This window comes from Echeneis naucrates, chromosome 3 (assembly GCF_900963305.1).
Source record: "Echeneis naucrates chromosome 3, fEcheNa1.1, whole genome shotgun sequence".
In the NCBI taxonomy this organism is placed as follows: domain Eukaryota; kingdom Metazoa; phylum Chordata; class Actinopteri; order Carangiformes; family Echeneidae; genus Echeneis; species Echeneis naucrates.
This window is the reverse complement of record NC_042513.1, coordinates 14,799,239-14,825,177: the sequence shown is the minus strand read 5'-3', so window position 1 is coordinate 14,825,177 and position 25,939 is coordinate 14,799,239. Positions and strand designations below refer to the sequence as shown.

Sequence of the window (25,939 nt, the reverse complement as noted above, 5' to 3'; positions counted from 1 at the left end):
TTACTGCTGCTCATGTGTTTGAGCATGAATATTAGATAAACGCACACACCCTCTTCTGTGCGTGACCATTGCCACGCTCCTGTATCATCTTCCTTTGATCTACTTTTATTTCGTGCAGAGGTCATTTTTAAATTTGACAGTCTCAAGTAGCTTGTCATCATTTCAAAGTTGCCTTGCCATAAGCCATAGGGCTAGATGCCTTTCTATTTCTACTGGTGATGTTTCTTATAGACACGCAGTATCTTCAAGACCCAATTAAGAGCTTTGAAACCTGCTAATGAGCTGATTATCATGTGAGCTCATAGTTCGTAAAGCCAGCTGCAGACTTGCCTCAGAGCCATTAGCATGGGTTAAACCAGTGGAGGCAGAAAGCAGCTGAGTAAACTGTACAGGGAACACAGAGAGAGACATTGAGCACGCTGAGCCAGTATAACACAATGGAAAACAGGGAGGCACGCACCGTCTTTGAGAAAAAATACTAAACACTCAAACACCAGGAACCATTTTAAATGACTTTATTTTCATCTTATTCAGAGTTACGTTACTGCACCTTGAGATGTTATTCACAGGATAAAATTAATACCTGTCCAGTATAAAAAGAGAAGAGACTCTACCTTTCTTAAAGGATGGGTGTCGTCACACCAGGGTTTAAGAGCATTTCTGACCCAACTTATGAAATACAGAGAATGGAGAAGTGATAGTGGTTACAATTTGTGCGGTATCATAATTTTTTCCTTTCATAATCCAGAATTCTTCAAAGTCTGATAGGTGTTTCACAAATCCTCAGAAAACTGTCCAGCTGTAAAAGAAGCAAAATAACAGTATTAATCATTATTACTATAATGTACTGATACTGTAGTATTAGTACTACAGATCATTCAAATACAATTAATACCTTTATCAAACATATCTTGTGTTTCATTAATAGGAAAACAGAAATTCCCAGCTTTGTCTCTTCGTCTTAATAATTTGGTTTCTGAGTGATGAAAGCTACTTATTAGTCCCCAACAGATGTCAGAGATATTTGTTAAATGTTGTCAATCATAATTATTATCAAGCAAATATGATGAAAACTACTTTGACATGACAGGCCTCTTCTGAAGAATATGTTGATCTTTTTGTCTCTGCTTTGCTATAAATACCTGAACAGATTTTCCAGTGATGACAAATACACTGAGAAGTGTTTTGCCTCTGTTTTTGCAGGAGGTTTGAAATGCTGATGGAAGTCAGCTACAGTAACGGGCTGGAGCCTGACCTTTCCCAACAATATCCTCCGCCCTTACTGCCAAAACCAGGCAAAGACAATGCAAGGCTTCAGAAACTGAAGAAGAAGAGAGCTAAGAAAAAAGGAAGCCTCTCTCAGACACCCATACCCTTCCGCTCCTGTTTGTCGCCTGTCAACGAAGCGAGCACAGATCTTGAGCATAGTGACCAGTCCAGCCCCCCAAAGACACCAGATTCAGTTTACATAGCAGACTCCTCAGTGTCCAGCTTTCCCTTTGCTTCCCTTTATGATCACTCTGCATCTACATTCCCTCATCCTCAGAGCAGCCCCTATGGTCAAACTGTCAGCTGCAGCCCTCAGTCACGCGCAGCTCAGATCAGCACTTCTGAAGAGCAGGTGGCTCCACTGTTTGAGTGCTCCTCTTTTTTATTCGATGACGCTTCTCCTTTCGTGATGCCACCTTTGGTTTCAACTCCCCCATCACCACCTGAGCAAGTCCCGGCACGGCCTCATCCTTCTGCATTCAATTTAAACATGGCCCCCAATTCCCCATGTTCAGTCACAACAGTCCATCCAGACTCTGTGCCACAGTCCAGCCCTAAAATATCAACTCACAGCCTGACCCTATTCCCAACCACCCCCAACAGTAGCCCGGGGCCAGCACTGTCTCAAGTTGCAGACCTGCCTCCTGTTCCAATGTTGCTATCGCTTTCAAACAGCCAGACGCAACCTTTTAATCCCAGCCATAGGGAGACAAACTCATTTTCAAAGGATCTCCCTCAAAGTCAGACATCAGTTTGGACTGCCAGACATACCAGTAATGGCAACTTCGTACAAAGCCAGATGTGCCCCGAAGTAACAGCCTCAAAAATATCACTTGTTGAAGCAATGAAAGAGACAAGACCTGCCCCACTAACCAGGATTTATACATCGAAAGCAACATTTTATGAAATCTCTAAACCTCTTTCCATCCACGACCTCACAGTAACACACCCTACCAACCAAGCAGAAACATTAACTACTGTCCTAGCAGTGAACACAGAGCAGAAATTCTCTGTGTCCAGGACCCAAAGTGGGAGACCTAAGACTCCCTCAAGCAAACCAGCTCAAGTATTCACACCTGTTTTTGAAATTTCCAAACCTAACCCGCTTTTATTTGCTTCAAGTCCTGCTTTAAACTGCTCCCAAAATGTACAAAGTCCTGCTATTCCCAGCGAGCCTCTACAACACAATTCTGTAATTCAAAGTATTGGTGAAGGTAAACCTCCTGGTGCCTCAAACGAACTGAAGCAAATGGACGCTAATCAGATAACTTCCATCAAACAAGTCAGAAGTTACAAAGAGAGAGAGATTGAGATTCAACATACTCGAAAGAGTACAATAAATCTCAGTCTTGCCCATAAAGGGCTGTACAACAGAGAGAATTTCGCATCAAGCCTCGGTGCAACTGAACCGGATGTACTCAAACCAACACTGGTAGAGGCGGTCACCCCAAAACTAAAACCAAACCAAGGTGCAGAGATTGAAGCGTCATCTTTGCCAAAAGTTCCGTCATTTTACTCTGAACCAAAAACTTCAAGTCTCAACCCACCACCAGTGATTTTAAGGCAAACACCAAGCCCAAGCACCCTGTCATCTACCAATCGACCTCCCATGTTTGAGGCTCGCAAGTCCCTGACATCACTACTGGAGACTCAAATGTCATTAGCTACCTCAAAGCCCAAATCACGATCAACGTATTATGGGCTTACTCCAGCTGAGTATGTTGCCTATGGTGGGATTAGGACTATCTCATCTCATCACAGCCCTGTACCAAGCAGAGTTGATGAGGCCTCCTCAAATAAACCACAGCCAGAAGTATCTGTTGATCAATCACACATCTCAAAATCTGATGCAACAAAACAAAACAGTGGGCAGAAAGACCTCCCCCCTTCAGCAGAGGTTTCTGCGGCTCAGGGTTCACAGCCTCTATCAACCGTAAAGGATTCAGAGCGGCCAGCTGAGACGACGGTCACATGTAGCAAAGATGTGTTTGAGGAAAGTCGCACTGAACTTCAAAATATTGGAATACAATCACTTAAAACATCTAGTGCGGAAACAGTAAAACCTCAGTTCCCTCTTGGCTTGGCACAGAAAACAATGCAGCAATCCACAAGTGATGTATCCACAGCAAAAGCCTCATACTCTGAGGCTCCAATACCAGTACCTACAGCAGGTGAGGTACACACACAGCCGTTTTCTATAGAGGCAGCACAAACTACAACCCCATGCCTGACTGATAACAGTGGTCTGTTGAATTACCCCTCACCTTTAATGAAAGGACACCCAAAGATGGGCATGCGGCATACTGTAAAAGGCATAAACACAATACAAACTGGCGACACTCTTCAGAAAACAGTTACTAAAGGAGAATTCAAGGGCCCAAATGCCAAACAACAGTCTGGACTAATAGAGGTAATGCCGGTCCGATCTTACCAAACTGCTAGGGAGGTAAATCTGCCGACAGCAAACGGCTTTAATGTTGAATACACTGCCAAACCTGCCAATGAAAATGCAATTGTCCAACCCCTTGCTGCAGAGTTAGACCCCAAATTGTCAGGAAGTTCAATCATAAATAATGCATTCATTTTAGGAACAAAACAAGCCTCCAAACTGGTTTCAGAAGCTCCACAGTCCAATAGAGTTGCTATTGAAACTGTCTTACCTTGTCGAAGGGAAGACGTTAATCAACAAATCAAAACAAGCAGCGAAATTAGTTCAATCAACAAAACAAATCCCGGGGAGATTTTTCCACCAATGGCTGCAAAATCACAACACGCTCTTGAAAAAACAAGCATTGTCCCCCATATAACAAACATAGTCTCCAAACCAAACTCTATGAGGCCTCACCAGCCTTTCAAAGGTTCTGGATGCTCTGCACAGTCTGTTATCTGTGCAGGGTCTCCAGCAAATTTCATACAACAGTTCAGTGGTGAAACCAAAACCTGCAGTCACAGTCAAACAGCCGAGGAGAAGATCAATTTACCCCTAACAGGTCTCTCTTTGAAATCATCTAATGAAACGGACGTACTTAATTCATCTGTTATAAATACAGCTCTACTGGGTGCAGCAGAAATGAAACCCACTCTTTCAGACATTAAAACCCCTTTAAAGACCGACTTATGCAATGTGCCAATAAAAGAGTGCCCAAAGCCATCCAACATAACCATCAACACGTCAGATGGCATAGGACCCGGTGGTCAAGATAAAATTGTTCAAGGACCAAATTTCTACACAAACTCAAGTAAAACTCTAGAAGAGGTTACTCAAGTTACTTATTCCAACTCCAATATCCGTGCTAAAGATGCCATAGTCTCTAGTCAAACGAATATAGAAGCCAAACCTCCCACTTATTGCATGAATAATAGCATTAGCGCTAATGGCGTTAGTAACTCAACAGTAGACGCAGGAAGGTATCAACAACTCACCGGTGAAAGGTTGAGTTTACTGACTGCTAAATTGCAGGAAAAGAATCTTCACGCTGTACCTGTTACAGCAAAGAATATACAAACAAATCTAGACTCTGATCTTTCAAAAGAAAATGCGGTACAGGCCACTGACAACAAACTGTCCATAAAACCATGTGCAGGTCTAATAGCAGTGAACAAGTCGCCCACAGACGCAGTCTTATCTACACAACTAGGAAGTGCGGAGGCCGGAGGCAATAGACTTGCTCCAGAAACTACGCGGTCAAACCACGCTAGTTTGGGCAGCAATGCTCACAGCATTAACGCGACTGAAACCACATTTACTAAAGAAACTATTCTGCCAAGAATGACAGCTCCAACCATGAGCAGTAAACCAGCATTTGTTACTATGCAAGCCAGTAAACCGACTGTGCCATCTAGCCCTAATATGAGGCGCCACATCATACCAAAAAGTCCTCAGTTGAGATCACAAAGAGTTGAGAGTCAATCTGAAACAAGACTGCCCTTTGATGTAAAATCTGTTTCTGGCTCTGTTGCCCCAGCAGGAGTAAACATAAACTTACAAGCAGATGGCAAACCGATCTCCAATCTTCGTGCTGCGCAAATCTCATCTGAGACATCTGTACCTGAACTTGCTGCCAAAATACAACCCCCTCCGATCCATAAGCTTTTAGCAAGTCCAAAGATAAAGAGTAAATATTCTGTAACATCGATGAATGAGACTTCCGTTTCCACAGGTTATATCACATCTAACCAATCTACAATCAGTGTAGAACAGCAAACCATCACAATGTCAGGTCATGTCATGTCTCACATTAATGTTCAAACACCTGCAAAGTCAGTGAGCTCCCAGCCTGGAGCAAAAGAGTTTGGACAACCTCTCACTGAAACAAAGACATTTACAGAAACTAACTGTCATGCAGAAAACACTCAATCCTCAGTACAAACTGCTGTAAGTAACTATGCTACAGCAAATATTCAGCCCCTCAGTGAAGCCAACAGAGATTTTAAAGCTCAGCTTAGCCCTCCAACAGTAGCTAAACAGTGGACTGCAATAAGAGATTCCCCTCTACCTGAAGCAGCGGTGCGGAGGACACCTATAAGGGGTTGTACTCCGACTGCTGTGTCTTTGAACCACACTGCAGATACAAAACGCCCATTAGTCTTTGGGAAAGACCAGAAAAAGTCTCCCATTGCACCTACTGACTCTGTTCAGCCCTCTGCGACGTTGGTTACAGACAATACCCCAAAACCAGAAATAAAATCATCTACAGCTAAAGCGATATCAGCCCATGAGGCACAAGTACATTCCCAACCACAAGTCAAAACAAACATAGACTCAAATTCCAGTAAGGAAGGACAACTCTCAGCAATCGCAAGTGAAGCGAACGTTTCAGCCCATTTGACACATAAAACCAGTAAACCCTTACTAAAAACAAACCTTCCCACTCAGCAGCTAGAATCAAGACCTTCCTCTGCTACTGTAGAAACAAAACCCTCAGTTGGAAAAAATGGTTCCTCAGAGTCTCCTCCAGATCTGGTCCAGATTAGCTCGCAAAAAAGTTACGTTCAGCCTTCAACAGAGCCGCCAGTTCAGAGCAGTTCCCCCGCAGAGCCAGCAACAGATACTGTCATGAAAGCGCCCGTAGTTAAAGCTGCTGTGATTGACTCTGCCACTCCTGCCTCTCTGCCTCAGGCCTCAGTCTCAGTCAAAGCTCCGTCCCCAAACAGAGGAACATCACTGCCATCTCAGCAAAAAGCTGGACTCAAAGACAAGGACTGTCTGAAGGCCAAAGCCGCACCCTCACCGACGGAAGCCCCAGCAGCCGAATCCTGCACGAAGTCAACGACATCAACTGCATCTTCAACTTCTAAGAAGGCAGTTACAGCAGAGACACCAACTCCATCTGTTGAGGCGAGGCCAACCCTGAAGCCAAAAGGCCTGAAGGGGAAGCTCAGCGGATGGACACGGCTCAAGAAGCACATGGTTGTTGAGCCTGAGGAACCTGCATTTCCAGAGCCAGAGGCCAAATCTCAGGTTGATGCTCAGAGGGACCGTGAGAAAACAGATCAAGGCGGTAGTGATAAGTCATCAACAGACCAATGTGTCAATCCGAACGTCGTGATTAAGAACAACGAAGCTCCCAAAGCACTGAAGATGTGGGATGCCCTCCTCTTTCAGATGTTCTCCACCAAAGAGCGAATAATGCACCAACTCAGCTCCACCAAGAAGGATTCAGATGAGAAAAAGGCCTCTAAAGATAATCAGGCAGAAGTTCCCTCTTTTGTGAACCGCCTGCCGATTTTACTCTACAGTCCCCGTTTTGATGCCAGGAAGCTTAAGGAGGCAGCAGAAAAGCCACTGTCAAAAATAGCAGCAGTGTTTGAAAGGGGGCTAATAAAACGCAAATCTCAGGAGGACGAACGCAAAGACTTCAACCGAACAGCTCGAGGATTCAGTTCAACGTAAAGTGCCGAGTAGGTAGTATTTTCAGGACAGATAAATCATTTTTCTTTTAGATAATTTATCACATGATAGAAAGATTCTATAATATTTGGATCTGTTTGGAAAAGAGGACTCAAGGAAAAGGAATCACTGAAATTTGGAAGAAGGTGCATGTAAGGCCATTTGTGCATTTCTGCAATAGAAGAGCTAAAGTTCATTTTAAAAACCGGGGCTGCAGTGAGCATTAAAAGCATCATCCGGTATGGTCATCACCCAATATCGGCACCAGAAGGCTTCATTGGTATTGGATTTTAAACATGGAAAGTAAAGACAATTAGGAAAAGAAACCTCATCCCAATGCAAAATAATACAGTTAATACAGAAAATATCTGGTATTATTATCGTTTGTGCTTTTTGTGGATGTAAACGTTTGCACTTTATTTGATTTTGTCAAATAAGGCTGAAAAGATACGGCAATGAAATCAAGACTTAATGCAAGAATTGGCTTCTACTTGGCTAGATTTTGACACGCTCACGCTCTTATCTTTTTCTATTTTTCTAAACAAAGTGAGGCTTTTAGTTTTGACTTGGAATGCAGTTTTTACTCTCTGTAATAAATAGGGCTTTTTACATTCCTGGACAACAGGGCAGATGGGTTTTCAGAGACGGAAAGCAGGTGAATGAAGGATAAGGGTCTAGTCAGAACAGATTTCTGAAGGTCAGGTATGGATGGAAATGTGGCGTGATCTATCCAGATTTACAATCAGAGCAGGAATCTCCAGCTGCTGGAGTCTGATCACACCGCTGGTGTTGTGTTTTTCATTATGTTAAAATTTTGTGCTCCTCTGCTGGCTGAGGAAGGTGTGAAAATCGTTTTTTTTCCCATTTACACTGAAGTAAATTTCTCCAAATTCTAGGTATCTATGGACAAGGCAGTTTTCCTAAACTCCAGAAAGTCAAACGTGATATGATCATATTTCCAGCCAGTGTTGTGACCGGCATTATTCTGTTGGTGAATAGTATCTTCCTGCTCTGTGATAGATCATTCAGGCCATGGACAACGTCACTGAGTTATGACTGTATTAGGATGTAGACGTGGAGACGACGATGGCAAAGAGGCCTGCTGTAATACAGAAGTGGAGAGGCAGAGATTAGGTGTGCCATGTGATATTTCACAGCTTTGGAGGATTTTGCTGGTTCTGTAGCATGTTGTTGTTGTAGCAGGTATTTTGACCCCTTTTCTCGATATATTTGAGTTTAAAAATTGGTGTCGTTCACAAGATGAGCATCATAATGTGGAATTTCTTTGAAGTGAGGGTCCTCTTCATGCCTATAAGCTCATGATGCCCCCTTTTACACTGATGCTTAAACTATTTGTTTACTGTGTGATTCTCAAAAAAATGTATAAAAATATAAACATAAAAGAAATTCTTCTCATATGCTTGTCTTTTTCTCACACTTTAACTGGAACAACAACAACAAAAAACAAACAAACAAACAAAAAAGCCTGAAGCAATTTTTAAACAGAATTAGTTACAACTAGTTTAAAGGTTTAGAAACATACATTACAGTTGTTTGGTCTTGTTACTAAAAGATTCGGCTACTCTATATCACACTGTCATCAAATATGATGCAAAGACCAAAACCAGTAATGTTACAGCATCGCCCAACATGTCAACCTAATGAATATTTCAATTTTATTGAAAGCAAAAATTAATTTCCTCAATCAGTTGGGCATTAGTTTGGGGTAAAACTGACTTGCAAGTTAAATGCACTGAAATAAAATTCAAGTTTTTTTTGTACTCCAACACTTTGTGATTAATACAGCTCAATCAGTAAGTGTGGTGATTTTCTATATATATTACAGAGAGAGAACATTCCTTTCATTGGTCCACCTTTAAATTGCTTTACTATAGAAAGATTTAAGGACTTGCTTACTCGATGGACAGTTGACGTCCTCACTGTCTACATAGACCTTCTCATACTTCCCGTGACCAGTCACCACAAATTTATACCTCTTTCCTGGGGAAGGCTCCTGAAATAGAGGTGACACATCAGAATTAAAGATGAATGTTAAAAGATAGATTTCCTCACTGCTGAAGTTTCTTTCTTCAGTTCACGTTTGAGCCATCTGAAAAATCCAATTGCTTTGAATGTTGATTCTTTCAAGCATTCGTTCATCTTCTACAGCTTATCTGTCTCTGGGTCGTGGGGGTGCTGGAGCCAATCCCAGCTCACACTGGGTGAGGGGCGGGGTCACAGGGCCAACACACAGAGACAGACAGAGACCAACAACCACAGACCTACAGACAGTTTAGAGTCACCAGTTAACCCGAACATGGAGTACTTGGAGGAAGCCCACGCAGGCACAAGGAGAAAATGCAAACTCCGCACAGAAAGGCACCAGGGCAGGAACCGAACCTGTGACCTTCTTGTTGTGGGCGCAACAGCGCTAACCACTATGCTACTGTGCCTACTTTGAACATAGAGCGTGATTTTATTTTTTGCTCAGTCTTTGCTTTGTATATTTTCCTACTTCTTGTATTGTTGCTAATATTTTTTAATTTAGTATTAGTAATTATTTAAAAAAATTTACAGTGTTCCTTAGGTGATCAAGTAGAGAGTTAGATAAATTAGAGTTTTCTCTACATTTTTTTGACTGATTTACTTTTATTACCTAATCAGGCTTATATCAAATTATAAACAGAAATTTTCTCAAAAAAATAACAGCAATAAAAAAAAACCCCAGAATGATTAAAGAAGTGATAGAAAATGTACTAATGTAGCTTTTTTAATTATTAGTGCAATTAGTGCAAGAATTGGCATCTAGATTTTGATTATACGTAATGTTAAATACATGAACTGTAGTTTGATAGATTAAAGTTTTTCTGCTGCTGTCTGATAAAAGCACTAAAAATAGTCATTCAGCAGCACCAATCAGCAGACTCTGACTCATGTTTAAAAGACCGCCAGATTTTCAATCCTGAGAAAACAACAGAAAGTTTAAATGTCCCCCCTGCTTGATCAACACCTTTCCTGCCACAAGAGGGAAGACTTTCACACACTGAGTTAAGGTGAATTTACACCACATGCGAGGACGCTGGGCAGTGGTTCCAAGAAGGAAGGGATAATTAAAATGGAAAAGAGCTATGATAGGTAGAAAAACAGAATCACCTGATATAAAGTAAAGAAAGAAATATACATTCAACACATTGAAGGAAGGGCTAAGAAGAAATTTTGAAAAAAACAGCTGGTGGAGCTTCTCTCTGAGCCAGACTACACTTCATTAGTGCTCTTTTGGGCCAATGGTTTACTAAAAGAAAACCACCCTGGCGTTATCTGTGCTATCATCATGATGGCGGAAGGTTGCCAATGTGAGCATTGCAACGACTGTCTCACTTGACTGTCTCTGAACGGCTGGTGATCGGTGCCTCAGTTGGTTGGCTTGGTTGGTGTAGCGTGGTTAGGGGCAGGGCAGAGTCTCAGTCTTTCTACACGCAGACATTATCAAAATATGTATGATCAGTGTGTGAACCCCAGCGACACAACTGCTGTGGGTTCAGATGTTTGTGTTACAGCAGTCGGATCAGCTGTTTGCTGCCTCGACATGGATAATTAGTCTGTCTGCTGGTTTGCACTGTGACGAGTCCTGTAATTACCACTCAACGACTGCTGGTGGCTGCTGTTGCTGCTAATCTTCAAACATTTCGCTTTGAATTTTTTAACTCCTCCTCGAAGCGCCATGAATGAAGCAGGACTAGTTACTTCTGAGGTGTGGTGTGAAAAGTTAGATGAGAAGATCGATAAAGTTAACTGCATCAGTTAACCTGTTAACCTTAGACGGTGCGACTGAGACAGCGTTTTGGTTCCAGGCTTCCCCGGCCTCAAACAGGTTCTTCTTTGAGGCAACCGGTTCAGTGGGACTTGTCAGGTCTGTCAGAACCTGACCGCCAGATCTGCCTTCCTTTGAAGAGAGCTGAATAAGAGACAGAGGCAGAGAACGTGAAGCTCAGCAGCAAATTCTGGGCCGTCACACACATAATTTAGCTTAAAGGTTCCAGAAACTCAGGGCTGTCACAGTCCTCTCTATGGTCATTAACTCAGTCATACAGACCAAGTTTTGCTCAGTGTTAATAATCTTAAAGTGTAAAATTGTATTTTGCAATTTGTGGAAGAAACTTCAAAGAGCACAATAAAACATATTCCAATATACCAGCTGACTGCGTAATTCAACAAAGGAAAATTTCAACCGATGAAAAAGGTGAATCTATCATTTTACCTCCAGAGCATTAGTGTACTGCTCCAGTTTCTTGTCAATCTTGGAAACTGCTACAGGTGGCAGCGTCTTCTTGGTGTTGCTGGTGCTTTAGAAGGAAAAAGAAATATTTATGATCACGGCCTGTTTCACACACAAACATCAGAGAATCAAATCAAATCAGATTTATTTACATAGCGCCAAATCATAACACATAGAGCAGGTCCAGACCAAACTCTTTTTAAAATGATGGTGGGGAATAAAAGGTTGCATTTTTTTCAAGCAGTGTGTGCAGGGAGGAGTTAGACTTAAATCCACCGAGCACTGCAGCTACAGTTTCTTAACTCATGGAGCCCACAGCAGGTTTCTGCTGCTCGGCTTTGTCTGAGAAGTTACTGAAGGTAACTGGTCTGGTACATTACTACAAAGCCCCACTGTGCTTTTTAAATCTACCTCAATGCAAACACACACTTACCTTCTTCTTAAAGACTCAGTTCTCTCCATGATCTGAGGAAACACCATAAGTGGGTTTTAATTGAGGCAGGCTGAAGCACAAACTCATATAAAATTATTAGCATAAAATGAAAAGTAACATTTTTTTTTAAATAGAGAAAAGCAGAAACTTGGATTCTTTGTTAGCTTGGTTTCTTGAGGGTGGGGTTCAAATGAACCTCTAAAATCTACAGCAGAGTTAGTTAGTAGTTGTTTTGAGTCAGTTTGCGTCTTTTTGTGGTAATTTTTCATCTCTTTTGAAGTTACTTTGTGCTTCTTTGCAGTTGTTTTGTGCCTCACTAACTGAGTTCTTGAATTTCCAAACAAATGATACCACGAGTGACTTCAAACAGAAGCAGAAGCCCAGGGGCCCAGGGGCCCAGGGGCCCAGGGGCCCAGAAGGCCCCTCCTGATGCCCGCAGCCTTTGTTTAGCTGCTGACCTATGACCCTGACTGTCACCCATAACGGCACTCACGGTGCATTTACTGTCCGGGGAGACTCTGCTGTTGGCTTCATCCTGTAAAGACACAGTGAGCTGAATGATGATTCAGCAGGCTTTGAAGTACGACTCTGACATGCAGTCGATGTAACATTAGTTCAGCAAACTGTAACGCAGATTAACAGTGAACTAGCACATTCAAGGGACTTACTGGATAAAACTGAACCAGGAGTTTCTGGTGGACCAGCAGGGAGCGTGAAAGAGATGGCATAGATAACACAACATACCACGTAATCAATTGAGTACATCACCACATGTTAATGGGGAATGGACAGCAAGAATAATGCTTCACTGGATTTATTTCATTGAACTTGTACACCATGCAGGAATGATAGCAATTGATAGTCTGCTATTTACTCATCGGCAAAGGACCTTACTGAGTCCAGCTCTTGAGTCAGACAACACCCACATATAAATGCTACCAGTCCTCTTCCTACCATTGCTTTTGGTTTGGCTGCTTAAAAAAAATTAATTTCACATTCAGGTTAGAGATACTTCATAGAACACTGACATCACTTTTAGGTTTTTGAGATACCTTGAATGTCGGGCTCATGGGGCCGTAGCAGTTTAATGGCTCCTCTCCTTCACTGCTGTTACCAAGAGATGCAGCAGATCTGTTCATGTCTCCACTTCCCACCGATCTCTGGAACCAACAAAGAAGTGACTCTATAGGCGGGGTCTGATCATACCTGATAAATAAATAAGACTGGCTTCTGCAGAATTAGTTAGTCTTTTCCATTATAATTATTTGTTACAATTTTGTCCAGTCTGCTGAACTGTGCTTTTGGTGTAAAAAAACAACAACAAGTAAAACATAACTGGGAAATAGCTGGTGCTAAAAGTTGGAATATGTTGCCACATCTCACACGTGAGGCAAAGCAGCATTCTTGTTTTTTATTACTTTAAGATTTGAAGCCAAAATTCCTCTGTGAGTTTTTTAATAAGCATGCATGTGTTTTTACCAAATATACTATATAACACTGGGAGAGAGCGGAACATTTTTGGATTCATGTCAGCTCCCTTAGTGGAAGTAGTGCTGTATGAAGAACAGGAGTAACAGTCTGAATTCCTGGTTAGCACCCCACTGTGGTTTGACAAGACACAGTCACAACAAATGCTTCAGAAATGAAGTCATGGCAGTACAAATGCGCAGATTGCTGTTGTGGTGTCACTAGTCGGACGATGTGTGGGTATTAAAGAGATCCTGTGGAGCACCATGCTTTACAAGTGTTGCATTTGTTCTTGTTCAAGTGCATAGCGACACGAAACATTCTCCTGCTGATGGTTTTCACAGTATTCCAATTATTATTTCACATAAAATTTCACATTTTTTTTTTGCAAGTGTTTCATGTGGAGGGAAATGGATTCAACATGTTTGTTTCTGAGCATACACACACTTTGTTTGGAAGGGAATGTAAACAGAGCACCACAGGGCAAGTCTAATATCAAAAATATTTATCTGCTTGTGATTCTGAATATGCTCAATAGCTTTCATGAGATTTTGATAAATAGCAAATGACAACAAAGACTGAGAATGACACTAAAACTGTGCAAATAGAGGAAAGGAAATGCTTCCTCCTCTGAGAATGAATGTGCTCTGTAAAGTTTAAAATTTCACAATAACATGTTTTGTATTGATACTACACTACAGACATTATATACTATATGTAAACAGGGTGTTAGGCTCTAAAACATTTTATCGTTGAAATTAGGATCTGACACCAAGTCAAGGTATCACCAAATAATTTGGAGTCATCCTCTGGTCATAAATATTCACAGCAGTGTTCTGACCTATCTGGCTCTTTGGTCTTGGCAGAGATTATAGATGAAACTGATGACTCCAGGATCTGCTAATAACAGCAGTGGGAACAGTGTTGTTTTAAAGCCAACCGTGTATGACAGCTTGTGCGCTTCCTCTTCTTCCTTCACATCTTTGTGCTTCTGCTCCCTCCTGAGGTGGAGGTCTTCCCTCTCTTCTTGTGTGAAGCTCAGCTCTTCTTCCTCCAGGCTGCCTTCGGCTCTGGGGCTCTGTTGGAGTTCTGCTGACCGCCACTCCCTCTGTAAAGCGGACTGTACCTCTTCCTCCTTTGCCTTCACCAACTCCTGCTCCACCTCCCCATCCAGCCTGCACGCTGCTCTGCTGTGGAGGAGAAAACACAACAGTGCTGTTGACCAGAGCACGGTCACATCCAAAGATGCAAATAAAACAAACTTGGACCGGCAGAAAAAGGACAATCTTGAGGGTGAAAAACAGAGGGAGGGAAAACCATACAGTGGGCGGAGAACACACACCGTGGCCTCATTGTCCCTGCAGCCAGGTAAGACGTCCTGTCTGCCGGTTGGCCTGTCGCATGCTGCTGTCTGGAGTCCTGTTGCAGGAAGACTGACGAGCTGTATGACGTCCTGGTTTTCTTTTTGTTGCTGCACATCTGAAATAAACCAAAAAAAAAAAAAAGCTGTAAAGCTGTACAGAACTTATACAGTATTTTGAGACTAACTGCAACACCAGGTTCAAACAGGAAATGGCCTGAATTGATGACGCCATTTGTAGAATTTGAAGCAGCATCAATGAGCTAATGAAGGCCATGGTTAGCTGATGGTTAACTTGGCATACTTGTAATCCAGGGTACTAAGTAGTATTGAGTAGGGGCTTTTCACTGAGCACAAAGAAAGGTCAGACAGGAGAGAACTGCAGTCATCAAGGTGAGAGACAATCAAGACCTGGAGATGACGATTACCTTCACCTTTACACTGAGTGTTTAAGAAAGTTTAGGCAGTGTAGAATTCAAACTACAATTTGTTGGCCATTGGATCAGAAAGAATTGAATTTGTCCTCGTGGTGATGCCAGATGAAAAGTTAAGGGATCACAAAACTTAGACTTAGACTGTCTCTAAGTGTTTAAGAAGCTTCAGCTGAAAGCCCTACTGACAGCCCATACCTTCTCAGGAGGACTGACTGAAGCTTCTTTCGACTGACTGCTCCTTTCTGGCTCCTTTCCCTCCTCCTCCTCCTCCACGACCTCTTCATCTTCCTGCCGTTTCCCCTTCTCTTGTCCTGGTTTCCACTGCGGTGCTGAAGGTGGCCGCTCCCTGGCCCTGCAGTCAAGCTGTCCGTCCTGCTCACCACGGTTCTCCAACCTGTGACTCCAGTCACTGAAGCCCTCGTCCTCCTCCAAGACCAAGCAGCAGCTGGGCTTCAGCTCCTCATCCAACCTTGGCAGCAAAGGGGACTGTTTGAATATATGTTCTGGCTTGAATTAGCAGGACCAAAGATCTAGGCCAGGATGAACCCTGCATTAGAGAATCTGAATCCCAGTAGACACACAAAGAAACCATGCAAACTACCGCACTGCGATACTGCGTGACACACACCAGAGGAAATGAAGACCATGTGCCATGTACACGTGTTTGTGTGTCGAGAGATGCGCGTAAGTCATTCTGTAATAATTATTTTTCAAATTGGACACATGGTCTAAATGTTATCCTTTGAATCTGTATAATGCATTTTTTCTAGATAATGGTGTTTCATATACGAATGTAGGTTGAATACATTTCTGTGTCCTTGTTGTACATTTTGTGAAACATTGATGGAAGAGCAGTTCAAATCTTTTTTTGAAGGAGGAAACACGCACAAAAGAGCGTTCTCTTTGTGGTCATAGGGAAATTTTGTTTTATTTTGTTTTGGATATTGAATATCCAAAAAATGTTGGTTCACATTTTATAATTTTTTTTAAATTTCATTCTTTTTTTTTTGTTGTACCATTCATTCATTTTTCTCTTATCTTTTTTTGCGGTTTAAGTGCCAAAAGAGCAAAACACAGAAATACTGCTCACAGAATCCTTTAGGGACGGAGGTCTCAGCCTCTCAGACTCTCTGTGGTTGCTACACTATATCACCAAAAGTATTCGATCACCTGCCTTGACTCACATATGAACTTAAGTGACATCCCATTCTTACTTTTGGCAGTATAGTGCATTACTGGTCCACCTCTCGTCGTCCGTCCTCTAAAAGGCTTAAGATCACCTGAATTCACGGACACTGCTTTGGGTTTATCAGTTGTTGAGATCCTCACCCAGGTAAGCAGGTGTTTTTGATGTCAAACAAAGGTCTCAAACAGGGTAGAGTATCGAGTGAGGTGGCAGCTGGCGGACAGGACCTGTGGCTTCTAGTGCCGCAGAGGAGGATACTGTAACCATGGGAACATCAAACAGAGAGGCACTGCTGCCTCCTCTTTCAGTTCAGCTTAGCTCAGCATCAATAGCAACACCTTAATAAATAATAAGATATATCAATTATACCATTGATTATTTATTATGTAATATATTCATGTGTATCTTATCTTACAGAACTAGTTGTTGGGTAGATAATACTTAAACCATGAAGCTCTTCACTGAACCGGTGAGCAGAGTGATTTGTTGGGTGAACTGTGCTTCGCCTCACAGGGCTGTCATTTCTTCCGCTCAGCAGCACACAGTCTCAGGTGAGGAGGAGTTTTCCCCTAAAGAGATTCCTCTGATTACCCATCTCTGACCAAACAACTGAGAACTGAGGCAGCAGCAGCTTCCCCTGCTTATCCACCTGCAGCATCAGACCACGTCAGGTTTTTCCGCACTAATCAGCACTGCACACGAAACAACAGTTTTTTTCAGTCCACTGGAAAGACCAGCACCGTGTTGATAGGACGTGCAGCACACGTCACTGTGTGAAACGGATAAAGATGCTTTCTGAATTAGCTTGTTTTGTCTGCTTGTCTTTTCTTTCTCAAGATGCAATAGGCTGAGCTCTCAGGGACGCCGTAGGTCAGTGAGTCTTGACCTTGTATGAATACAACCTCCCACATGGCAAAGCACATCTGGCCTACACTTGGCCCACATGTTTCTGCTGGCTCAATACAAACACACACTCTGTGGCCCAAGTCTGCCCCACATATGGCATGGCTGTCACGGGCTACTTCTACATGTGGACCAAGTCTGCTGGTCACACTGAAAGGTTTATAAGTACGAGCCACCAACAGAGGATAACAGCTTTATATACAGAGCAGTCTCAGGCTGCGTGGTGGACCAGAGGGTTCGTTTTGCTATCGGGGCTGTGACCTGCCACCCCAAAATCAAATGACAGCCAACAGACAAATCAAGCTTTACGGTCTTATTCGTATGTGAAACTTTGACAGTGGATTTATTAGCAATTCCTCAGTCATATGCGATGAACTGGAGCATGTGCACATCTTTGAAAGTGCATGAACATGGACACCTCTGCGATGTGAAGCATATGGCATAGAACTTTTTGTTAGAAGTTTCAGGCTTGTTGATGTGTACAGGCTGTCAGATGTGCACATCAGTGAACTCACTCTGTGTTGCGTGTGAGGTCGTCGGGATGTGGGGGCTCTGGCCAGGAGGGGCTCCCCTCCCCTCTCTGCTTCTCCCTAGCTCTCCTTCTCCGCTCCCGCTCCACCTCCTCGGCATCCTCCTGGCTTCGCTGGGCCGTCACCCTGCAGTTAGCATGGACACAAACTGGCCATCAGCACACACTCCTACAGCTTGACAGGTAATAGCTTAAGGTGTTACACCGGCCTGTGTAGCTTCCGTATGTGAGAAGCTGGCAGCAGCGTCAGGATACACATCAATGTCTACTTTTTTTTATAAATGTTCACACTTTGAGGGTCATGTGGTGTCTGGAGCCAATAACTGGACTTAGGGAGAGGTTGCACCTTAAGCGGTCCTTCTTCCCCTTTTGGTGACTGTCTGAATGTTTAAGCAGCAACGCAGCACTGATATGCAAGACAAATTTTCCGCCAGGGACAATAAAGTTCATTCTGATTCTGATCTGACTTCACTGCAGTCCTATGTAGCATTGTGCTTCTCATTAAAGCTGTATGATGTTTAAGCTGAGTCAAAACTTTCACCCGGTGTTCAAATGTCACCTTCGCAACTCAAAATTATGGAAGTCTTCAAAACATTTTACATCATTTTATGCAAATTCATCCTGACATTCTTGGTATCTGTGGCTCAATCATTAACCCGCGGTGACGTCACCAATGTTAACAGCTGTTTTGAAGCCTCCAGTTTTTAACCGGGCCGTTGGGCATCTTGGATTTTTTATTTTTTTTTTTAAACTACAAGAAACCATATTTGGAGGAGATATTGGAGCTGAGGAGGCGTTAGGGCTGGATCGAACCTGCTGTGTTCTCTATACTGATTGTGTGGCACAGTGTGTCAGTCACAGCCACGCCCCCTTCCTAATGGTCTGTTCTCATCTAAATTCATAATTTAAAAAACGAACATCATGCTGTATTGAAGAAGATTTTAAACTAGAAACTGAGACCACAAACTCATTTGGCGAGTGTTGACTGAGCTAATATATCAAGTGAGAAATTTTAGAATAGATAAATGAATGAATAAATAAAAAATAACTAAAAATAAATAGAGACATAGACTTGAATGCAATCTGACTTCTTTTAAAACCAGTGGAGTCTCCTCCTGATGGTCATTAGACAGACAGAAGATTTAAAGCTCTTCTACGCTGGCTTCACTTCACATGCGTTATAGTAATGACACACTTATCTTCCGCAAAGCATCTTTCGTGTGTTTGATGCCACTTGGAGGATTTGAAAAAATGCTACAATGTTACAGTGTGCTGTTGAAGAAATAAGTCAGGTTTCCCTCCTCAAACTCAACAGCTGCCACAAATCCCCCAGTCCTCCGAGGCTCCACATCCACAACATGGGGTTAAAGTATGTGGACTCTGAACATTTCATTCTGAAAGCATGGCCATTAATCTGCTGCTCTAACAGCCTCCGCTCTTCTGGATTTAGGCTTTCTACCAGATGCTAAACCTGACTGTAGGGATTTACTCCCATCTAGACAGCAGAGCATTAGCGAGCTGCAGTACGCATTTCAAAGGTGCTGGATGGGGTTGAGGGCTCTGTGCAGACCAGACAAGCTCTAAGAGACCGTATACGTATATACAGTATGTGGCTTTGCTCACAGCGGGACAGAAACTAGAGCTCTCTCTCACTTAAAAAACATTAAATGATCTAGCATTGACAGGCTATATGATATATAAATGGATAAATAAAAATTTCAAACATATTCGATACATCATCCACATTTGGCATTTGTTATTTGTTTGGTACTACAGTGAAAAATCTCCATGGAAAAGTTTATGTACGATTTTTTTTTTCTCTCTCTCTCAGGTAAGTAGTGGAAAAAATGACCTCTCCTCCAGAGAGAGCTTATTCACGTCTTCTGACTGATCAGCTGCAGTTACCAGGAGGCGGGACTTGATAACAATAACTCTTTTTATTGTCCAAGCACATCTGGTGGAGCTTGAGCCAGTTGCTGTGCTGTTTCACTTAATTTCAATCTCTGGAGAGAAACAAAGAGTGAGAGAAGAGGAGAAGGAGAGAAAGAGAGGGAGGAGGTGAAGAGAATGAGGAGGAGGAGCAGGATGGAGGCTGGAGAGAGACTTTAATCCTGCAGACCTGCAGACCTCCATCATACATACAGAGGTTGGAGAACATCCTGTCAGGAAACTAAAATCAGAAAAACGTTGGAAATATTCAGTCAAGCTGAAAGTGTCCACTTTATAAAGAAAATGTCGTTGGCTGGTCGGCTGCAAACAAGTTCTCCAAAGTCTTATGTCACTGAAGGAAAATATCACAACTTGAATCACATGTCCTACATGATGAGTTGTAATGGGATTGTACAAGTCAACTGGAAACAACGCTTATATAAATAAATTAGAGAGAAAAGGAAAAATTGGAATTGTTCTTTTATGAGCTATTGTGGAGGACAAAACAGAGATGAACAGCAAAAACAGTAACATCCATCACCGTTTATCAGCCTCCTCCTCTATTTTAAATTTGGCTGTTTTTTTTTTTTTTGTTTTTTTTTTTTGCCTTTGTTCTGACAGTGACAGATACAAGAAAGTCGTGGAAACAGAGAGGGGATGACATGCAGTAGAGGGCTAAGGGTTGGTTTCAAACTACTGCAAATTTACAGAGCTAATAAATCTAAATCTAAGCTAATAAAGTAGAAACATTTTCCTGTAGCCTTAAATACAACCTGGCTTCTTTTGCACAACCAGAGAAGTCATTGGATATAATTCAGGTTTAAGGAACTTCAGCAATGACTTCACCTCTCAGACCTACAGTAGAGTCCACTTTCATAGACAGTCTATTTTGTGGTGCAAGCCTTTGTGGTCTGCACTGCACTGCACAGTTTTTCCCTTACATTGCACTCATTTTTCTTTTAACCTCCAAAAGACTAATTTTAGATCATTTGACTGAAAAGTGTGAGTGCTTTCGGAGATTCATCTCTGATGTCACCTTGTTAGGCGATATCAGCGGTTTCTTTCATCCATTCTGTTCTTTTATAACTCCTGAAAACACGCTACACACATCCTGACCTATCCTGACACATATCGTGATTTATTTGCATTTGCACTATCAACTATTTTACTGATTTTCATATGAAATCTGCACATTTTTATTCGTTGTAATGGTTTTATTGATAGAACATGTTCTTCTGTTGTTACTCTTTTGTTCTCTTTTATCTTGAATTCAGCTTTATTGTTTGATTGTACAGCTACGTTGTTCGAGATTCAGTTAAAATGATGAGGACTCCAAGTGGAGGAGTACTTGCTGTCTGGGGGAAGTTGGTTTTAAACACTGTCATAATGCTTTTCATTTCATGGTTGGCAGGTAGGTAATATGTAAAAGGTGAGTAGACCTGGAGATGGTGAAAAACATCATCATTCATTAGAGACTCTCACTTTGTATTTATATCTGTCTCAATCTGCTGGTAAAAGCAGCATGTGACATTAGCAATGATCACAACGCTGCATTGCTGCATGGTTTTCATTAGGAGAATCTGCAAAACATGGAGCCCATTCATCTTTGCATTGGCCCATTGCTGGTTTAATAAATGCAAGGGCCTAAGCCCAAAAATAAGATAAATTCTCCAGACATGTCAACCCCTTCGGTTCATTGAACATTCATCTTGATGAGATCATCGCAAAAAGCATCTTTAATGTGCAAAAATAATAATTCACATATAAAAGACTGATGAAGATCTCATTTGGTTGCTGGTAAGGACACTGACCATGAATGTCTGGGAGTCAAAAGGGTGGCATTCATTGTTATGTGGGAAAGTGACCTACATAAGATTGTGCTCTCCAGAGATGTAGTGGGAGCCATGTTGGCAGTCTTTAGCTCACGGCAAATCGATTACATGGGTGACAGGCCTGTTTCAACATACCAGTCAGGCCATTTCTGGGGGAAATGGGTCAACTAGGGATGAGGCCTTATTGTCTGGACGTCATCATTGCTGTCTGAGCATGAAATGCTCAAAGCATCACTTTAAGTTTGCAGGAACCAAATTTCACACATTCCCTGGGCTAAAGATGAAATTAGCCATTTCTCCAAAGTATTACATAGTTTTTAAACTGATTCCCAGACTCATATAGTACATAGAAGATATGTAAGAGATAGCTAATTACCCATTTTTTATTTCTGTATTGGTTTATTTATGATTTTTTTTATTGGGCATTTCTGTATTTCTATTTAAAAAAAGAAAAAAACAAAAGAAAGCAATTTTTCCTCCATCTACAGCCACATTGGTAATAGTTATGTGCAATATGCAATTGTTACTGTGTTTACTCTCCTTTATGGAAGGTAACCAGGGTTTGGAGCTTTGAGTGTTTATGAGTTTTTCCAAGTTGGCAGTGGTATTTATTTCTTTATTTTATTCACCTCATTTTTTATCCCCTTAATCTATCATCCGTGTAATACAGTGTTAAGGTTCTGCTCCGGCTCAAACTGCACCTGGTTAGAGAGAGATCCTGTCTGGTTCAAATCAGTTCAGGCTGCAGATTCAGTGTTAATGCCAACATTTACCCCTTTGTTGCCTGGACAGCTCTGACTCGGGGTGTAAACAGGTTACTGCGTCGCCATTAATCAATGTAGTGCAATTATGTTCACTACAAAACCTATTTGCTGCAGATGTGCTGCAATATTATTTCTTGGAGATAAGGCTAAGAGGTGAAAAGTCAGACTTCAGGGAAAGCGTTTGATTTCAACGTCAGATTGACATAAGACTCAACCTGCAGCTTCAGTGGTTTGTCTCTGTCAGTCCTGTATCTTCAGGATATCCTGCAATATTTAATGTGACACTGTGAAGCGTTACTGTGAACCGAGCAAATAATGAAGGAATTCTCTCTGATAAGCATCACTTTTTCCACCATTTACACAATGAGGCAATGGAGGCCTGGAAAATGGCATTTTCTTTGTGTGTGTGGGTGTATGTGTGTCGTGGGGCAGCATGGAAAAGGGGAGGGGAGTTCAGGACTCAGCCAGATGATGTCATGGCCATTAAGGAGGTTGTAGCTATAAAGGAAGCCATTGAACTCAGTGCTCAATGTCGTTTTTCAATGAAGTCAGACTGAAAATGTTCCAGTGATCACTGAGGAAACAACAGCCTCACTACCAATGGGGGGCAAAAGTTAAGAGACGGGCGCAAATGTAAAAAGAAATGTGGCTGAAGCAGTCGGATTACTGTGTTAACTGTAACTGGTTGATGGAGCCGTAAAGACACAGAGATACACACACTGGTAGGTACAGTGGAGGAAGCACTGTACTGGGGAACAAAGAGACAAACTGGGCGTTTTAGGGGAGAGGAGAAATGAATAATTAACTTTGCAAATGCTAGGTATTTACAGAGTAGACTAGTCTTTTCTTATGGAGTAGTTAAGGAGTAAAAAGGAAAAAACAGTCACAGAGGACACGTAACTTATTACTGTACATTGAGAACAATAACAATAATAATTATGAGGTTCCTCACTCAGGTTCTGCCATATTATATGACTTTATATGTTCCCATTGTGGTACTCTGTGAGAACACAATGTGCAAGCTTTTTTTTTTTTAATATTTATGCAATTTTCAACTCGCCTTTATTCCAAATCGCAAAAGATGATATGACAATAATAAGTCACTGTGGTGTGTCTATTTGTATTTTCTCCTACACAACGTAAAAAAAAAAAAAATGTGACTGAGTTAAAAAATACCACTCACAGGAGGTTACAGCCGTGTCGTATTATGAGGCTACTCTCACCTTTGAAGCAGCTCTGTGTTCGGTACACTTTTATCAGACAACAGCAGGGGAAGGCCTGGAAAAAATTTGTTGGGGTGGCCAGGCTGGGTGGCACATTTAAATAACAAGTTAAAAATAAAGCTAAATTACTGCAGTATAATTATAGCTTTTTTTTTTATCCGCAGTAATAACAAACACTGTGAATGACCAAATTGTTTATTTCATTTCAAACTAAATGCAAAAAAAAAAAAGAAAGAAGAGCGAGAGAGAGAGAGAGAGAAAGAAGAAGTCAGTGGTTGGCAGGGCCAGCTCAGTCTGACTGATATGCTCACCAGGGTTTTGGAAAGGACCTGGGGGGGGATTACACAGAACTTTCACTGCCAGTGTGTGTGGTGCGTTCACTGACAGCTGATTAAGGAAGTCTGTTGTTTTCCTAAAAGCCTGTCTGTCACTCTGCTGCTAAACTGCCACCTTTTAAATTAACTGTTAGCTGCTCCAGGATTTAAGCTGAGTGACGTTAAACACGCACAATCACATAACTTTCACTATCAAACGCTGCAAATACCAAACATCAGCTCACTCGTAGTTGTCTAAACAACTCCTTGAAGTCGATTGTTGCAAATTCGTCTTAAACTGTTTCCATTTAGATAGCATATTTATTCCCCCTGCTGTATGCCGGTTTACAATTACAATTGTAAATACATTCAGACGTCAAGGGGCTGAATGACAACAACATGGAACAACAAAATGACAACAGTCACAGGGATGAGTGCAGCTGTGGGACACCACATAATTTTTGCTTAAACTTAAAGCAGATAATATTGACAAGGCCAACAATCTATCACATTCTGGGGAGGCAAATGGGGCACATTGCTAATGAGACAACAGCTGATGGCCCCGTGCTTAAAAATGGTCTGTAAATATATCGATATTGTAGACCACAGGATGATCCTCTCCGTCTTTTGACTGGCGTTCCACATAGTTTGATTTTTGGCCCTTCATTGTTTGTCTTTCTGTGCTGCTTTTGTGACATGAGAAACACTCCAGACGTGGCAGCCACTGCATGATCACGCTATAGCCAGAAGCATAAATAACTGCAGTGGAGCGATGGGATATCAAAGGAGCACTGATGGGACAACTAAAAGTAAATGAGTTTATTTAGCAAAAATGGTTGTGTCAGTCTGTACAAAGACAGTGTTGGAACAAGCTGTCACTCTTCTTCCTTTTATGCATTATCGTTATATTTTCATCAGAAGGTTGGAAAAGAGGCAAAGACAAAGGAAAGGAAAAGGACAGACTGGTGTTTCAACCTGCAGCCACATCATGAAAGGAACTGACCCAGACGGAGGCTTCCCATGATGGAAACATCGTGAAGCTAGAGCTGTAGGAGTTTCTAGCCACACAGCCGTGGACTCATCAATTATACATATTTAGAAACCATTACGAATAGACACGCATGCATCAATTCCACATATTCAAAAACTGGTGCCAAGAACAGAACTTAAAGAAAGTACATTTCCAGTTTAGTGAAAAGTAAACGTTAAGGGGACGCTAAAGTAAACGCTCGTGCATACAATTAGTATCCTCCAATGTTTTTTGTCAGTGTGATTCTGGCAGCAGGACATTCAGCTTTACTTCTGATCCATAATGAAATTTTGCAGGACTCGTTTCCTCCTGCATGTATGAGTGAGGTCAAAGAAAGGTATGTTTTTCTGACCTGATGAGGTTCTGCAGGAGTTGTCTGCTGGAGCACCTTCTTCTGATGGACTCTGACATGCTGAACTGAACCGCTCCGGGTCTGTGGTCCTGGTTGTGGTTTTTGGGCACAGGCTCTGGTCCCACTCTCAGATCTGATCTTGGTCTTAGATCTCTTCTAAAGCTGCTCCCTTTCTCATCTTCCTCTGTCTCTGTACCTTCTCTCTCTCTCTCTCCCTCTCTTTCTCTCCTCTCTCTCTATCTGCTCAGTGGAGGCGCTCTCCTCCCTCCATGTGGTTTTCATTGAAGCATTTTGAACCCCCACCCCACCCTCCCACCTCACAAAAAAATGGTCACATGACTCTCAAAGGGAAAAGTAAGATGATACAACAGTAGATCAGTAACAATATCACATGCATGTATACTGTGAGGGGCGTGTCAGCCTGTGTGTTTATACACAGGAACACGTTTGGAGAGGACAGCCCAGTGAACACGAGGCTGACTCAGGATCATGACTGCAACAGTTTCATCCTGTTTCATCCTGAATTCTGAATAAAAAAAATAAAAACAAAAATAAATAAATTGGAAATATCTAATATATTTTATTTCAAGGAGTGATAATGAAGATGTATTTGTTTCCATGAATGGCTCACTGATCAGTATCCGAGAACTGACTTTTAAAAACAGCTGAGCATGTCACTTTTCCACAGACCTCTTTAACATGCATGTAGAATATTGAATGTTGAGTTAATAACTGTGGTTAACAAACT

The 25,939-nt window shown here is 41.9% G+C and overlaps 1 protein-coding gene across 4 annotated transcripts; it reads right to left on the bottom strand.

Annotated features, from left to right (window-relative positions):
- Nucleotides 1–499: 499 nt before the first annotated feature.
- On the bottom strand, nucleotides 500–25,416 carry LOC115041459 (lymphocyte-specific protein 1-like). 4 transcript variants are annotated; one of them, XM_029498905.1, is made up of 13 exons: nucleotides 25,192–25,416; nucleotides 17,734–17,874; nucleotides 15,325–15,598; nucleotides 14,678–14,814; nucleotides 14,276–14,525; nucleotides 12,921–13,028; nucleotides 12,537–12,560; nucleotides 12,362–12,403; nucleotides 11,869–11,900; nucleotides 11,418–11,502; nucleotides 10,974–11,114; nucleotides 9,077–9,173; nucleotides 500–799 (listed from the first exon to the last, which is right to left on the bottom strand). In XM_029498905.1, the coding sequence occupies exons 1-13, from the start codon at nucleotides 25,248–25,250 to the stop codon at nucleotides 774–776; spliced, it is 1,416 nt and encodes a 471-aa protein (XP_029354765.1). In that variant the 5' UTR covers nucleotides 25,251–25,416; the 3' UTR covers nucleotides 500–773. The 4 variants fall into 4 exon arrangements, with proteins under 4 accessions (XP_029354765.1, XP_029354766.1, XP_029354769.1 ...); XM_029498906.1 differs by having other exon boundaries at nucleotides 14,276–14,522; XM_029498909.1 differs by lacking the exon at nucleotides 9,077–9,173.
- Nucleotides 25,417–25,939: the final 523 nt, after the last annotated feature.

Coding starts and splice junctions, on each gene's coding strand:
- LOC115041459 (XM_029498905.1), bottom strand. CDS start 25,250: ATGTCAGAGTCCATCAGAAGAAGGTGCTCCAGCAGACAACTCCTGCAG. Junction 13,029..14,275: donor CGCACAAGCTGTCATACACG/GTTGGCTTTAAA, acceptor TGTTGGTTCCAG/AGATCGGTGGGAAGTGGAGA. Junction 11,901..12,361: donor CCCCGGACAGTAAATGCACC/GTGAGTGCCGTT, acceptor GTGTTTCCTCAG/ATCATGGAGAGAACTGAGTC.